Genomic DNA, 17880 nt, shown 5'->3' on the forward strand with positions numbered 1-17880 from the left:
TGCCTGCATGATCTTTATTTCGGTTTGTATACTAAGATGAAATCTTTTCAATCTGTGAGTTAATATTCATCTGATAGTTGCATTTAACTGTACAGCAACAAAGAAAACCACACATTATTACAGAGGATTCTAAACACTGGGGCTAAAATCAAGCAGTACAAATGCATCAAAACCACTAGACAACATCAGGCTTTAATAACTACAGCCTCAAGCCATAAACGGTTCCATATCTGTTTCAACGTCCGGTATCAACTATCGTCAGAAGCATCAACACTTTGCAACTTTGAAGAGGAAATAGTTTGAAAAATCATAAACGCTCAGTTTATGGCTGCAAAATCAATGTCTTCGAAATGTTGCACAAATTCCATCGGTTTTTGTAGATGGGGCGCGAGGTCATTCCATAGAACCTTTGAGTTTCGTTCTTCGAACTTGAGAAAAGATTAAGGTGTCGCTTACTTTGTACAAGTGGAAAACTTGCCAAAAATGGGCTAAAGAAAACCCACAACCGTTCATGTTCATAGACGTGATCACTAAAATGTTTATAAGTCTTTAATCTATATCAAGTACAATTAAAAAAAGAAATTTATGTAAATATGAAGACATAGGTACCAAAAAACATCACTACAAATCAAAAAACTACTTTTTTTTATCAAGACACCTGCCCTTCTGCTTTGCTGTTGACATCACAGCAAATTTGTGAATAAAATCATCCTTTGTCAAAACCTGACCCTTGGCTTCACGAGAATTAGTTCAATGAACGCGTTGAAAATCTTGGTGGGCACGGCAGTATTTCCTGGTTGTTCTCAGTCTAAAAGTAGGCCCCAGCGGGCCCAATTTCGCATCGTTAAGTTTTTTTTTTTATTGTTTTCAACAGCGGCCAGCGCTCGCGACATCCCAGGCGAGGAGTGTGACCGCACATCAGCTTTTTGTTGTTTGGGGCAAAAGGACACGGGGAGGGCAAACTGGCCAAACATGAAACCTGCAAAGCGGCCGTGCCCCTCTTTAAATCTCCTCTCCATCAACGATGAAACACTTCTCTCTACATCCACGTGCTGGATTTTTCACTTTTTTTTGCCACACGTGAACCTTGGCTCCAGGAATGTTTCACCTGAGATGGAAGCTGGAACAAAAGGATGGGTTTTTTTGCCCCCCCCCCCCCCACACAAACAAACCTTGTTGCTGGCCAACAGAACGCCCACCACACAAGTGCCATCAATGGTTGAGCAGTTGTTTCGATTTACATCAACGTGAAGTCTTTGGAGTTGAGCAAACAGAATGCAAATTTCGCAAAATTTCCCTTCGTCCCTCCGTGCAGTTTATGGTGAATGCGATTTTCAACAGGCTAACGCAACTGCAGTGTTTTTTTAATTGTTAACAAAATAAAAAAATTTTAAACGTGTACGTTTCATTCCACCTTGAGCTAGTATTTCCCTGCAGGTGCAATAAACTGATTGGAAAAGGAATAAAAAAAAAATAATGCAACTGAATAAAGCAGAATTCAAGCTGTAGTGACCAATATTTATATTGCGCATGCAAATTATAATGAATTAGACGCCTTAAGCGTAAGAAAAAATAAGATGTACCTCTTGATGAACTTGATTCTACTACCAACTTCTGTGCACAGCTGACTGGACAAGGCTTACAAACTTTCCGCACAGCCATCTAGAGCGGAGAGAGCCTGGTAGAAGGCTGTATTCAAAAATCGCTGCAGATCACTCCAACGCGGAACAAGCAAAACTCGAAATCTGTCGCTGCACGCGTGCTTGGTCTCTTCACACTGGACTAACAAAGTGGTATCACATGCAGCGGAGGTGCAGGAAATTCTTGCGCAAAGCAGCAGGAGGGGGCCTCGGAGAAGCCGTGCGTTGGGATCAGCTGGTCGCCCGTCGAGTCGATGCTCGCCAGCGGAACTGTTGGTGCTGGCAAGCTGCGGTGGACGCAGACAACCCTTGCCGCTTGCGGGGAGATGCCTCGGGGTGAGCGTCGGCGACAGCCCTGCAATGAAAGGCAACACACGTGAGGAAATATCGAATCAGACAGGGTGCACCCTCAAGATTGAATTTTAGTAAATTTTAATTTGCAATGTTCTTGATGTTATAACACTGGTCAACAAAAAATAAATTCTGGCCTGGACTTTTGCAGTTGTTTTAGACTAATGTCAGGGTTTTGATTCCAAAGCTGATCTCAGATTTGCTCTATCACATCTCATTTATATGCTATCGGCATACTCCATTTTCATTGATTTTACCCGAAATTAACTGTCACTTAATTGCAAGTTGTTGCGAGTCAGTGACTGCTTTAGTGTTAAAATATGGTGCTGTATTTTTAGGATAGTGTGTTTATAATATAATTTTATGTAGATATCCACATTTATTTAATATATTTCTTCTGCAGTTTTTATTGAAAATGCAATATTTGATATCTCAAAAACCTGATGTGATAAGACAAACTGATGCCAGATTTGGAAACAGCACCCCAAAATTACCTTAAAACCGTTGGAATACCTTATGCCAGAAAAAGTGTGTTGACCAGTGTAAGTAATTATCACAGTAACCGACATAACTCTTTAACTCATACAACACTTTTAATGTAACCTGATGCTTTTAAGCACCATTACTGGAACATGTGCGGGCCTGTCCTCAAAAAACAAACGTTTATGCACCCATTATTCAACGCATTGTAATCCTCCGCGATAACTCTTATGCGAGCAGCATCCATCTGGCAACTCACCGGAGCACCTCGTTTCAAATTGCGGGCAACTACCACAACAGCTCTCAGAAAAAGAGGGGCACTGGATCTTTGCTCATTCTGGCATTGATGCCAAATCAACTACCAGGCTGTGTGGCATTGCAGCCCCCAAGTTAAGCTGGCCCACACTTCCAAGTTTCCAGCATCTAGATTTCTCTGCAATGAAAGATTCTGAAAAGTCATGCATTACATTTAAATTAGCCCGGAGAGAGTCAATCAAGCCAATGTGGTGGGTGTTAGGTTAAATCGTTTCGGTGAAAAGTATGCAAGGTTTGCGATGGTAATTGCATTGGTAGCGGTCTGACATTTAGCAGTCACAAATGCACTAAGTGCCAACTTAAAAATGAGAAAAAACCCTTTTAAGTAAAATTTAAAAGTGTGGGTGCAACGTAGCAGTGGCCCGGTTTTACTGTACACTCTGCGCAAGTACAACAGCTGCAAGCACAATAAATACCGACAAATCCCACCTGTGTGGCTGGATGTGTCGACTGCCGGTCACCCACTTCGGACGTCTCCGACACTCCCGGCATCCAACGGCGGCATCTCAAGGCGACGCTGGCACGGTCTGCTGCTGGGTGCGAGTCGCATGGATGCACCACCTTGCTCTCTGGGGCACCGCTGAGAGGTCATCCTCGTTGCATCAAGATGCAGCTTTGCTCCTTGTGGCAAGCACAGGTTGTTGGCAGTAGAACAGTTCATCAATAATCACAGCAATACGGAGTGGCGCAGGCTTTCTGGGAGAACGCATTTCACTTTTGAAGAACTACAGGTGGCATGTTGGAACACTTGGGGAAGGAATGAAATATAACTTTATTTCACTTGAATTTCACGTGCACTTTTCTTTCTTCATGAAGGCAAGTTTCACTTCTTTGAGCCATAGGTTTCTATGCTTTTTGGTGTTGTGGGCAAGCAGAAGAGCAGGAGGGCAGGACTACAAACAGGCATTACTTTCGCTGGCGTAGAGTGTTGCAGAAACAAACTGAAGCATGTTGATGGGACAGAGCAGAACTTTGTGGCGTCGATTGGTTGCTTGTGAAGATTCAAAATTTCAGTAAACAAAATTCTTGCAAATGGCATCGAACTTGGCTTCAAATTCTTAAAGGTAAGCAAATCCACTGTTGAGCTTTCACGGAGGCACTATAGAACAGTATCTACCCACAATATTATGTGTATACATAAAACTAAATGAGTTATCATTTAGAAATAATTAGCAAAATGTTAAGGAATTTCATGACCCTATCTGGATTAATATAGCGTAGGTGTGCCAATATTACATTAACACAATTTCCTCTTTAAAGTTATTCAGTGCCCAAAATGGATAACATTAACAACTGCACAATGTTTGTACACCATACTTTTTTAACTACCATTTTACAATTGTGGACAATATTTAACAGAATACATGCAACCAAGAATGCTTCAAAGTTGCCCGTCATATTTTCAGAATTCTGTATATCAGCGAATAAACAAATACGACTAAATAGAAGCACACCTTTTGACACTTACAACATACAAGCTTTAACAACTTTTGTTTTATCGGAACTGAATGTTTGCAGAGTTAAAAAAAATGCCTTGTAGCCAAAAATTAGACATTCAGAAACAATAATCAATTTCCACTGATATGCAGACAGGCATTTTTTCTGTTTAATATTTTTTGTGGGAGTATTTTCTTTAGACAACTGATTTGAATGCATAACAAATTGTCATGATGTGGAAAAATAAGATTTCGACGTTGGCCTTTTTCTGCTGTTTTTCTATTTCTGTTGCTTTAAGCGGTTCCCCGAACGATGACGACTATGAGATGGTCCTCGTCCGTTTTGGCCAACGTCCTGGCGGGCTCTTGAAGGTACTGCTGGGAGAATTCGCACGGCGGGAAAGTATGTAGCACGCCAACAGACTCCTTCTCCTTGCTTCCGCCTCCACCAATGGGTAAGCTGATGACTCCCGCCGCCTGCTTATGCTTCAAGTACGACACCAGGTTGCGCAGCGGCCTCGGGTCGCCCGATTTGTTCGCCTCCTCGTTCGAGTTTGGACGGGAGGGCAAAGCGAGGAGGACGCAGTGGCCGTCAGGCCCCGCCTGTTTAACACGTCGAGTCACCTCGTCAAGTTTCGGCTGATCCAGACGCAAGCGTTGCGTGATCTTTAACTGCGTCGCCGGTGCTCCTGACGAGCTGTCTTGCAGCAGGCCTCGCGCGAGGATCAAGTCGCCATCGACAAGGTACATGCTCGTTGGGAACGAGCTGTTTTTAAGGACGAGTACACCCTGCCAAGCAAGGTTCAGAATCTGAGCATATTCAGACAGCACCTGAGGGGTCTTCCCACTCTCTGTTCTTAAGGAATTATCCACTCTATTCCTGCCCTCGTGCTCACTATCACTAGTTCTGCGGGAGCGCTCAACATTTTGGGAAGCATTTCTGCCGCTTTCACATCCGTTTGGTTCTCGCTGCTTGTCTTCAACAGGCCCGCGGACACCATCAGGACCTGCCAGACGTTCAGAATCACTACTGGGCCCACCGCCATCCCTGCCGCGATCCAACGAGCCGTAACGACGCCTGCCGCGGTTCCTTTCTTCAAATGGAGAGCGGTCACGATGGCCGTAGCCATCGGGCGGTATGGGTGGTGGTGTCCTGCGGCGGCGCCTGTCCTCCCAGCCAGGAACGCCACCGAACTCGCGCATCCGTTCATTCGGCGGCCAGCTATCTCTGTGTCGGCCGCGATCGGCTTGAGGATACACATCGAAGGTTGCTCCTCCTCCTCCTCTGCCCCCTCCGGCTTTGTTGGGGCTCCCCCAATTTCCATCCTGGTGGTTCCAGCCACGGTCTCCTCCTCTGTAGTGTGGGCCTGCCATCAAAGGACTAGTTCGGTCTCGGCCCCTGTTATCAAAGTGGCTCGTGTAGCCGTCCGGCATGGCGTCAATGGGCGGCTGGTAAGGGTGTATCTGCGGGTCGGGGTAGCGAATCTGCCCTTCCATGTCGGCGAAATCTAGGCGCAGCCGGCGATCAGAGCCCGGCATGTGAAACCCACGCATCTGTGCCCAGGCGGCCATGGCAGCGTCGAGACTTTCGTACTGAATGTAAGCAAAGTTGTCGCCCTTCCTGTAGTCTATCGAACGAATGGTGCCGAAACGGTCAAACTCCCTGGCCAGGGCTCCCACGTGGATCCAAGGGCCCAATCCACCCACCCACAAGCGAGTGGTGCACGTAGCCTTACCATAACCGATTTTTACCTGACTCCTGCCAATCACTTTGTGCGACATAGCCACCTTGGCCCTGTGCGCCATATCCAGGTTTTGGAACTTGACGAACCCGTACGAGTGGCCCCTTATGTTGCGCTTTATGTCCACCTCCTCCACCACGCCAAAGCGCTCAAAAATTCGTTTCAAATCCGCGCCGGTGACCTCCGTGTCCAGGTTGCCTATGAACAGCGTGCGAGTCGCCCTCTGGTCATCCTCAGGCAGTATGTGCAGGTCGTCATCGTCCCGCAGTGCGCCACGTCCGCTATTTGGCGGGTACACACCACTGCCCCCCCTCATCCTGCTCTCGTACGTCCCGTACTCCCCTCCCCAATCACCTCCTCCCCTGTCACGTGCCAGTGGCTCCTCCCTCCCTAGGCTGGCACGCCGGGGTCTCGGCTCACGCATGCCACGTGCCCCCGGGCTGGGGGACAGACCCCTGGGCGGGGGTGGTGGCGGCGGCGGCGGGGGCGGCATGCTGTAAGGATACGCACCCGGGGCCCCATAGGGCCCGTAGTCAGTGGGCGGAGGCGACGGGCTGCGCCGCCGGTGGTGGTGGTGATGGTGGTGCTGCTGTGGCTGCTGCTGTGGCTGGTGGTGGAGGTACACGGCCTCAATCTTGAGCAGGCGATCGTAGAGCACCAGGCGGCCCTTGGCATGTCGGGCGTCCCGGGCGTCGTCCGCACGCCGGAAGTTCACGTAGGCGACCCTGCCCTCGGCCGGTGTTAACGTGATCTTGACGCTCACATCACCAAACTTCTTGAACTCGCGGAAGAGGCCATCCTCGATCTCCTCGTCTGACAGCTGAGAACCCAAGTTGCTGATAAGCAGCGTTTTGTACTCCGCAGTGGGAGCCGAGGGCCGGCCACTGCTACCCCCACCACCACCACCACCTGCGTTACCACCACCACCACCACCGCCGCCGCCGCCACCGCCACCATCACCTCTTTTTGTGCGAACCCCGGCGAGGGCGGAGGAAGCATAATCTCTGTCATCACGGCGGGGGCCCTTGTCCCCTCCGCGCTCGGCACTCGACCTGCGGCCGCGTTCCAGCAGCCCAGGGCCCCCGCCACCACCGCCGGATGACCCCCTGTGGCCGGGGCCCCCACCCGTCCCTGCCCCTCCTCTGCCCTCACGGTCGTCGCTGAAGCCTCGGGGCCTCTTGCTGCCCTTCAACGGGGACCCTCCCCGATCAGGGTTTCCCCGCTTCATGGCAGCGGCGGCGACGACAGCGACACTGTCGCTCCCAGGTCGGTTCCGAGCTGCGAGCACAAAAACAAATAGCACAGTGGGAACACACACGCACACACACAAGAGGCTCACGCAAGTGAACATGACACACTGGCCAATAAACATAACAATTGCCTAATTACTTTCCAGGGCACTTTCCTGGTCTCAAAGAAATGTACATTTCCGTCCGCATACTTATAGGACAAGTTTAATGAAGCAGGAACTTTAGACTTTAAAATACAATTGTCTACATTTGGAGTATTGTAGAAATACAAACCATACTATCACAATCATTAGCAGTGTTTAATATTATAAAAATATATACACAGTTGATTAATCTTTCAAGCGATGATCTTTCTTTGCTTGAAAGGGTCATTCACACATACGTCCCTTCCACATACCCGCTCTTTCCTGTAAAACCACAAAAAACGAGCAGTGCAATGTTAATCTGAATACAACTTGGATTCATACAGCAACTACATAACTTCTCTTCAAGGCGTTGTTTAAATAGGGTAGCCTTTTTCAGTGACATTCATTTCAAAGCGGATAGGAAAATAATTACAAGACAATAGGGCGAAATTCAATGACAGTGGTAAAAGTGAGACTGAAGACATTGAATTGTAAAAGAGACAGTCATCGGCAGACGAAAATTACTACCCGAATAAAGAAAGTTTTATGCTTTTATCACAACGCATTATATGACCTACACTTGTACACAACAGCAAACACGAGTTAACTCCAGCCTTTTGGCGGCAATAGTTTATGGATCACGCAATATTAAAAACTCCCCAGAGTTGCAAGCTGGTCAGGGCATTGCAATACGGCAAATGGGTTAATGCACCCGTCTGTACGGACATCTGAGTGCCATCGCCGGGGTCCTGTGTGTCGGCGGGCTTTCTACGGATACTAAGATGTCCAATAATTAAACACGAATTGACCAAACATAGCAACGCAGGACCGACTTCCTCGCAGCAGACTCAACCGAGGCCCTCCCGGACATGCACACACCACCTAAACGACGCATTCAGACAAACTCACCCACGTTACCGATAACATCGCCACGCAAAACGCCTCCTTTTCTCCCTTGCCTGCTGCCCCGCACCCCACCACCACCACCAACCACGAACTACCTTAAACTCGCGGCGAGAGCACGAAGCGGGTCGGGAGCAATCAGGCGGTCTATTGTGATGGAAGGAAGGGGAGCGAATGACCGCCGGTGGATGTGTAGTAGTCGGCAGTGGTGGTGATGGTGTGGGGGGTGGGGGGGTACAACCGTGATAGGCGTCACACAATCCGCGCAAACAACATCGAGGGCATTCGTCGGCAACACAAAAATCCCGGCGCGAACGAGCCGTGCCCGACGACACGGCGGCTTGAGAGGCCCGAAGCCGAGACGGTGTGGAGGGAAAAAAAAAGACACAAACACACACACACACGGGTCCGCCATGTTAGAGCATCAAGGAAACGAGGTCGAAGCCTTCGCGACCAGGCCGCGTCCCCCCCCCCACACCGTCAAAACTCGGGCAGAGCGGTGGTGTTGGCTGGGTTTGTTAAGGGGGTGGGTGGGTGGTGTTGGAGACGTCGCCGCAACGTTGGCTGGCGACGCTAGCTGCCCGTGGTGGTGGGTGGGCTACTCACGGGAGCGCTTCCTCGCCGCGGTCGACATGTGAACGGTGTTGGTGACGACGGCGGAGAGCGGCGCTCGCTGCTGCTGCTGCCTGTGGGCGGGAGGCTCAGGACCCCCCCCCCCATTCACCCCGCCCCCCTTACCTCACCCCACCCCCCTTCACCCTCCCCCACGACTTCGCCTCCTTTTAGGTGGCCGTGGCGCTGCCAGCACAGCCCAAGGTGCCTGCGTGGAGTGCCGGCAGCTGTATAAATATTTTAAAAAAACGTTGTGTTTGGGTTGATACTAACATGGTGGTGGGTGAGGGTGTTTTTTTATTCATTTATTTCAGGGTTGGTTACGTTGTTGGTTTTTATTCCGGGGATGAAAAAAGCGGTATCGTTGCTATGCTGTAACCTCCAATCACCCGGCACGGCTGTCACGTTAACATGGGTATGTATTTAAGATGGACACAGTTTTTTAGTTGCATTTATTAGGTGTAGCCTTGTGAGCCATTCGGCTCTTGAATCGGGTGCAACCGCAACGAACAAAAAACAAAAACATGAACAAGAAAACATCTTAAAGTGACCCTGTGCAAACAGAAAAATCCAGGAAAAAACTGCTAAATCTTACAGAAAAAGCACCGTACACCAACGCTGTGCAAAAATCCCAGTGGGATGCAAGTCAAACAACAACAACAACCACAAGACAACTTAGATTAAAGCCATGAGTCTAACTCCGTACTACAACACAAATTCTGTCCACTTGTAACGCAGCCTCCTCCCCACTATTCTCTCGAACAGAGGTTGAGAGAGGAGGAGGAGGAGACTGCTAGCTCTGCGGCCCTACAAGCATACAGTTGTTCCCTGGCCAATGAATGAGTGTTTGTGCACGTGGAGGAGATGTTTGAGCACTCGGAGGAGAGAAACCCCAGGCGGTGCCAGGGAGACAACGCCAATCTACCCCGCGCAGACGGATACAGGGGAAAGCCCGCGTTGTTTTAGATGTACTGAGGGGCCGTCCATAAATGACGTCACGCACCTATGGGGTGGGGGGGGGGTCAGACATTTGTAACAATGTGTGACAGGGGGGGGGGGTTGAGAAATGTTACGTCACATCAAAATTCGCAACTTAAAATAAATATAGACAACACGTTCTACTTAATTGAATAGACTTTTGAATAAATGTTTTCTCCTACAACATCAGAGTGCAGCGCCACATTAAATACGCACTACAATGACAATAGTTTAAAGCGATGTGAAGCATGTTTTATTTTTTTGGGGAGGGGGGGGGCAGAGTTTTGTGACGTCATTTTTGAGGGGGAGGGGTCTGGCTTTTTGTGACGCCATGTGACGAGGGGGGTGGTCAAAAATCGTCCAAAATCGCGTGACGTCATTTATGGACGGCCCCTGACGACTTGTGGCGTTCCTGGGCGAATTGCAGTACAAGCAACCTCGGGCAGGGAGTTTCGCGACATTTTGTGCGATCCACCAACGGGGGGTAAACAGGCCACGAGCGAAGCCAACACTTGCGGCTTAAGAATGTTTCGTGACTGAATTTACACTCAACGTCTTACACACACACACCACAAACTCGTCCATTGCTGCCCGGGTAGCACCACGTGTAAAAGCAAATCGCGTATAAGCATAGTCGTTTGAACTCCCACCAGCCGCTCAATTTTTACTACGACGTTAAAACGAATCCATTTTTAGATCGGCTGTGGTGTGAGTGGTGAATGTCTGACAAGGTTCCACTGAGTGTCATCGTCACGTGCTGCCCACGATCCAGCAAATGTGGAATTTTGCACCACCACTCACCCAAAATTCCAGATTTACTAATCACGGTTTATTAATGACAGTGTATCCCATCGTCTTCACTTGCCGTGTGGTGAATTGTTTTGCAGTACAATTTGTTTACGAGTAAAATACTCTCCATGCAATTATATTTCACAACATAGTTTTGACTTGTGCATACAATATAAAAAAAAAACTATTTGTTCAATGCTCAGGTAGAGTATTACCTGTAAAATGTTTTGTGGGACATTTAAAAACCCGAATTAGATCATAAAAAGCAACATACCTTGGAGCTTAAATGTTTGCAAATACTAAATTAAATACACTTTAACGTATACATTTGGTAATACCACTGTCATTGATTGTCATTTGGTACGTCACACATCTCAAGTGTGTTGTAAAAAAAAAACACTCCGATGATGTTCGAGAGATAACTTGTTAAAATAAAAATGTATAAAGCAAATGGGGAAGTAGTGAGGTAATGAGTAGGATTATGAACGTTTCGGTCAGACAGTGGCAGCATTGTCAGTGAACAGCTGTATCGACCCAAGAGGATGGATGTGAGAGACTGGCACAGCGATAGAGTTATACTGGTAGGAACCTCCTGGTTACACCAGCCCACAGGGGATTATTGTGTCCGTCCGTCCGTCGTGCAGGGAGGGGCTGGGTGGGGATGGAGGGGCTGGGTGGGGAGGGGAGGGTGGGAAGGGGCTGGGTGGGGAGGGGCTGGGTGGGGAGGGTAGGGAGGGGCTGGTTGGGGAGGGGCTGGGTGGAAAGGGTGGGGCTGGGTGGGGAGGGGCTGGTCACCCCGTGGTGCCCTTATAAAACTCAACGTTTAACCTACTCACGCCGGCTTGTGCCCGCCCTCACAGTCGGCCATATTTGCGGAATACACCACGCCGCCGTTGACCCTGGCCATTGACCGAGCAACCCAACGTTCCTACCAGCTCCCTCCGCAGGAATGTGTTTTCCTTTCCCCCTCGACAGTGTTGAAGATGAGCCTCGGCTAGAATCAGGGGTTAGTTGGATAAATCCGTTTTGGTGAACATTGCCTTTCATTTCTGACCCAAATCAATCTGAATGCAAGGAGATGTTTCACAGAAAATGTATTTTTATGCAATCGGCGACGGATTACAAAGTCAAAAATAACTCTTACAGAACAGATTCCAAAGAAAAAAACAGGTCCTGTTGCAAGAGATTGAACCAGTTGCTTAATCCGATTTGCACGGTTAGCTATGTATTGCGCGAAAATAAGTTCAACATACATACTGTACGTACAATCCAGAGCCAATTCCCTCGTGATGTTGATGACAAATGTGGTTTTTGCAATTGTGGTGACAGTGGTAATTGTGATGTTAACACTATAATTGGTGGGAAAGACGACATTGGTAATTATGGTGGTGAAGAATATGATTTTGGTGTGATGATAACAATTATCGTTGTGATGGTGATACGTATGCTGGCGATGTTTGTGATGTGGGGCTACCTTGTCAGCAGAGGGCAGTGCAGTGAAATGTATTCTTACACTATTCTCTCCGCCTTCATCAACTCACACTGACACATGTGAAACGTGTTCATGTTTGTGATGTTGGTGATTGTTATGGTCGTGGCGAAATTGGACGTTGTAATGATGGTGCATTTGTGCTTTCGTGGTGTAGCCAGTCAACCCACAACACCTAGTTCTGTCCCGTGACCTCCTGCCAGCAAGCCTTCGACACATCACGTGGCTTCAAGGTGCACCTAGCCTGGCACATGGCACGTGGTGACGCGACTGGCACTGAGTGGCGAACGGCGTTTGTTGGTGGTCGTGGTGGTGATGATGGTCAATAGTGGTTTTGGCCATTAAAACATTGGAATGAGTTTTGAAAATGGAGTCAATGGTAAGACGATTGATTATATCCAAAGTACAGTATTGTAATCATAAGTATAGTGCAAAGTGTATATTGCCGTAACATGAAAACCATTGATAGGGGCTCTGAAATATTAAGGTGATGGTATCAGCCCCTTATAATTCGGTTATCCACTTGCATACACGTCATATGTGGGTTGTGCTTTGGGTCGAGTCATCCCATCGATAGAAAAGTTCAAAAACAACTGAGACGATGAGACGATTATTCGGTTAAGTTGATTTATGGACTAGAAATGATAATAAACTAATTGAGTTGTGGTCAGTATTCAGGCTCCTGGCATCACCAAGCGAACACCTCCCGTCCAACTTCGTTTTCTTCCTCCAGCTATTGTCAAGTTGTGCGATTACTGTAATCTAGTAATCGGATCGTTATTCAAATTATTTTAATATAATCGGATAGTCCATCTCGAAAGCGGAATTTCCACCACTTACTCAATCAAGCCCTAAACGAGAGATACTGTCCCATGCCCATTTGAACAGGAAGCCACTGCCTCTGAGCGTGTTTGCCATACACTGTACTCTTAATCAGGGCATACACGTGTCTGTATTTTTATTATTCTGCGCGTTTACCCAGGAAGGTTCAAAAGAACTACACTGAATGGAGTTCAAAATAACTCAGGAACAAACACCTTGGGGGCCGTCCATAAATGAGGTCACGCAACTGGGGGGGGGGGGTCAGAAATCTGTGACGATGTGTGACGAGGGGGGGGGGGTTGAGAAATGTGGCGTCACATCAAAATGCGCAACTTTCAATAAACATAGACAACACGTTCTACTTAATTAAATAGACTTTTTAATAAATGTTTTCTCCTACAACATCAGAGTGCAGCGGCACATTAAATACGCACGACAATGACAATAGTTTAAAGCGATTTGAAGCATGTTTTAAAAAATTTTGGGGGGGGGGCAGAGCTTTGTGACGTCATATTTGAGGGGGGGGGTCTGACTTTTTGTGACGCCGTGTGACGAGGGAGGGGGGTAAAAAATCTTCCAAAATCGCATGACGTCATTTATGGACGGCCCCTTGTGAAAGACCCAACGCAGAAGATCCCTGGGTTTGATATTCCACGAAGCTCACGGTCCACCCTAAATAGCATCCACTGCACAAACCATGGAAGGTGCGGATACCCTGATGCACAAATGGACAATTAAAAACTCTCCAGTGCGCGACTGTGGTCATCCAGAACAGAGCGTACAACGTATGACGACGCAATGCCCGATCCACAAATACGAAGGGGACATCAACAGCGATGCACTCCGCTGCTCCTGACGCGGTTGTCTGGCTTGACCACCTCGATGTGAAATTGTACGTTGTTGTTGTGCATCTTCTACATCAGCCATACGGAAAAAGAAGACCCAGGAAAGTCACACTGAGTGTCAAGACTCTCTTTCAGGAGGGTCCTGTCAATGTTTCGCAGTAGGAGGCGATGTTGCAATGTGTAATCTCAATTGAGTCATTTGCAGGATACATTTTCAGCATTGGGATGTTTTGGCCAATGCAAATAATGGGGGAAACCGGAGGAAACCCGGAGGAAACCCGTAGATAACAAGGGGAGAACATACAGGCTCCACACAGAAGGGCGCAGCAGAATCATAATTTTATTTTTGCATTTCCCATAAATATGCTAAATTCCTCTTGATATGCAAATTATTTTTTCAAGGCGCCCTTCCCCCCTTCCAACCCAGCTTAAATATACGCTCCAAGCGTGGTGGTGTTTCATTCACACGCTGTCTCCCCGACAGACCTGGTCTTCACCTGAGGACGGCTTCTTTGCGTTGTGGCCGAAACTTCGTGAGAATTATTTTGTTTTATTTTTATTATTTTATTACTTCCCTTCTACGTGACTTAACCGAAAGAAACAAGAAGAAGCAGAATCATCATCTTTAGTTATCCTGGAGAAATCCGATGAAACATGAAGCTTTTTTTCACAGATGTCCGGTAGGGGCGGGTCAAAAAGTTACAACAACAAACAATACGGGAATCGAGTCAGGAATCGAACCCACGAATTTCTTGTTGTGAGGCACCAATGTTAGTTACGTAACACTCCTCCATCCTACCCTCCCATGAATGTCCATGTCCGTAGTGTCCATGTGTGGTGACTCTTAGATGTACACTGTCATGTACATTGCGTCACGAAAGGGCTATGGGGAGGGGGGGTGGGTGACGGAATGGCGTGGAGGCGTGAGGGGCAGGGAAGAGGAAGGGAAGTGGCAATGGAGAAGAGGTGAGACGATAAGAGAGGAACGAAATGAGGTTGCGGAGGGAGACTTCTTAATGTACAGGGGAAGTTGATTCCAGTGGTATAGGGTGCGAGGGACTGCGTGGAAACAGTACTACTTACGTCAGCCAGGTGAACTTAAGGCCAGAATTGTAGTTATGGTCAAGATAAACGTTTTTGCAACAACTCATGGAAAAAAAAATGCTGACTTAAATATCAAATTTACAGTGGCTTTTCTTCAAAGCCGTGGATTTATTCAATTCAGCAGGTTTCACGAGTTGTTAATTATTTACAACTTAATCAGCGAATCGAGTTCACAACTACATTATTGTTAAAACAAAACTGTTGAGCTCATTGTACCAATCGAGGGTAAAGGTACAGACGTAGCCCTGCAATTGCTTGCCCACGTCACCGCTGGTGGAAGGGCCTCCACAACTAGAGGGGGCTTTTAGAAAGCGTCCCTAGAGGAGGGTAGTTTGGCCTGATCTTCCACGCTGGCAAGATGTAGAAGAGGTGAGAGTACCCACACTTTACCCCACCACACGCTATCTGTCATTCGACTGAGGTGTACATATTTACTACTGCAATATAAACTATTTTTGTTTATTTTAGCTAAATAAGGCCCACTATAGCTGATTTGCAGAAGCGACCTGGCCACAAATGATAGCTCAGCGAAGTGGCTTATCACGTAGAAATGTAATGCAGCCAAATAAATACTGTAAAACGCATGTTTCTAAATATGGAGAGAAAAACCGAAAAACCCGGAGACAAAATCCACGCGAACACGGGGAATACACAAAAACTCCACATATACTACAGCCGTCAGGGTCGGGGTCGACCCCACGACCTCCTGTATACCGGGCGAGGTAGTTAACATCTCGCCACCGTGACGCAGCACCCGATTCAAGAGCCGAATGGCTCACAGGGCTATACCTAATAAATAAACTTGAACTTGAAACTGTGGCTGGCTTTCAGAAACGTGTCTCATGTTTTAACTGCCGCGCAGAGAGATCAAAAACGCCACCTCTGGATTGCAGGTCCAGTGTGCAAACCGTTATATACCACGTCAGCATCCTTTCGTACGGTACAGGATATGAAATTTCCGCATTAAAAACTATGGTTGGAACTATTAATCGATTATAACCAATTATTACGCTCACGATACAGATAGTCCCTGGGTTGCAGAAGACCCATAAATTACGTTTGAAAAATTCAACACGCGGAAACTTTTGCATTAATTAGTTACTTCAGCGGGCAGCCGCCTTACGCCTCCTCGCTCGAGTTCACTCGGATTAAGGTCAATGGAATTTATCTTTGATTTTAGGGGCGGAAATTTGTTCGGTTTCCGACATACGTAAAATTCGGGTTACGGAACGTAACCCTTGCGTAACCCGAGCACTGCCTGTACATGGAATTCGTCACGATCGTGCGTCTGAACATCGCTGCATTTCCATTCGTATGTCGCGTGTGAGCTCCAACGCATTCACGTCACTCGAGACCGCTACATTCACCAAATATGTGTACGGTGCGGTGGGCGGAGGGGGGGGAAGAAATTAATTATAGAATCGAGAAGAGAATTCGTGACAATTTATCGAATTGATTTTCACTTGGTGACCCATTGAATGTTTTTAAATGCAATGTACACGATTAACTACCAGATATAGTTAATAATTACTTCAGTCTGGCGAGGCTGGCGTGGGTGGTGAGTGTCTGGTGAGTTGTATGGGGTCAGCGCGCGTGGTGAGCGGTGGTGAGTGGTGGTGAGTGAGTGAATGTCAATGTAAATTGCGAGTGGTGAACGTATCGTGTCTGATGAATGAGCGAGTGTAAAATATTATTTGGAGTGGTGATTGTTATCCGGCGAGGCGTCAGGTGAGTGGTTGTTCAAGTGGTGAGCGTCAAGGTGAGTGGTGAGGGTCAGGTAAGCGGTGATCACTTCTCGCGATGACGAGATGATAACAGCTTCGCCTGGTATGATGATGATGATGATTCCTGCGTGTATATTTGGAATTTCTTTGTCTCTCTCCCGCTCCCCGTGGTCGCGTGGATTGTTCTCCGGGTCCTCCGGTTTTTCCCTTCCACATTTAGAATGAACTTCACGGCGTTTAGAGTGATTGGCTCCGCTGTAAATTTCCACGTGGCGATAATCCACGTCGTCGTTGAGCTATAATTAGTGATAGCCCGGTCGCTTCTGAAGAAAAGAGCCATAATGCCCAGTTTGGGTTTTATCTGGTAAAATAAAAATAGTTTAATAGTAAAGGTGAGGTGAGTGGTGAGGGTGAGGTGAGTGGTGAGGGTCAGGTGAGTGGTGAGGGTGAGGTGAGGTGAGTGGTGAGGGTGAGGTGAGTGGTGAGGGTGAGGTGAGTGGTGAGGGTGAGTGGTCAGTGGTGAGGTGAGTGGGGAGGGTGAGGTGAGTGGTGAGGGTGAGGTGAGTGTTGAGGGTGAGGTGAGGGTGAGGTGAGTGATGAGTGGTGAGGTGAGTGGTGAGGGTGAGGTGAGTGGTGAGGGTGAGTGGTGAGGTGAGTGGGGAGGGTGAGGTGAGTGGTGAGTGTCAGGTGAGTGGTGAGGGTGAAGTGAGTGGTGAGGGTGAGGTGAGGTGAGTGGTGAGGGTGAGGTGAGTGGTGAGGGTGAGGTGAGTGGTGAGGGTGAGGTGAGTGGTGAGGGTGAGTGGTCAGTGGTGAGGTGAGTGGGGAGGGTGAGGTGAGTGGTGAGGGTGACGTGAGTGGTGAGTGTGAGGTGAGGGTGAGGTGAGTGGTGAGTGATGAGTGGTGAGGTGAGTGGTGAGGGTGAGGTGAGTGGTGAGGGTGAGGTGAGGGTGAGTGGTGAGGTGAGTGGGGAGGGTGAGGTGAGTGGTGAGTGTCAGGTGAGTGGTGAGGGTGAGGTGAGTGGTGAGGTGAGTGGTGAGGGTGAGGTGAGTGGTGAGGGTGAGGTGAGTGGTGAGTGGTGAGTGGTGAGGTGAGTGGTGAGGGTTAGGTGACTGGTGAGGGTGAGTGGTCAGTGGTGAGGTGAGTGGGGAGGGTGAGGTGAGTGGTGAGGTGAGTGGTGAGGGTCAGGTGAGTGGTGAGGGTGAGGTGTGAGGTGAGTGGTGAGGCGAGTGGTGAGGGTGAGGTGAGTGGTGAGGGTGAGGTGAGTGGTGAGGGTGA

General features: G+C 48.2%; 1 protein-coding gene across 2 annotated transcripts; it reads right to left on the reverse strand.

The window, feature by feature from the left end:
* Positions 1-8949, reverse strand: LOC144934810 (RNA-binding protein 15-like). Of its 2 annotated transcripts, XM_078860991.1 has the most exons (3): positions 8849-8949; positions 3216-7242; positions 1-1995 (listed from the first exon to the last, which is right to left on the reverse strand). In XM_078860991.1, the coding sequence occupies exons 1-2, from the start codon at positions 8874-8876 to the stop codon at positions 4517-4519; spliced, it is 2754 nt and encodes a 917-aa protein (XP_078717117.1). In that variant the 5' UTR covers positions 8877-8949; the 3' UTR covers positions 1-1995; positions 3216-4516. The 2 variants fall into 2 exon arrangements, with proteins under 2 accessions (XP_078717117.1, XP_078717116.1); XM_078860990.1 differs by lacking the exon at positions 8849-8949 and having other exon boundaries at positions 3216-8824.
* Between the last annotated feature and the right edge of the window lie 8931 nt (positions 8950-17880).

This window comes from Lampetra fluviatilis, chromosome 11, assembly GCF_964198595.1.
Source record: "Lampetra fluviatilis chromosome 11, kcLamFluv1.1, whole genome shotgun sequence".
NCBI lineage: Eukaryota > Metazoa > Chordata > Hyperoartia > Petromyzontiformes > Petromyzontidae > Lampetra > Lampetra fluviatilis.

Bases quoted from the DNA above. Each gene is read 5' to 3' on its own strand.
- LOC144934810 (XM_078860990.1), bottom strand. From the start codon at position 7,336: ATGTTTATTGGCCAGTGTGTCATGTTCACTTGCGTGAGCCTCTTGTGT.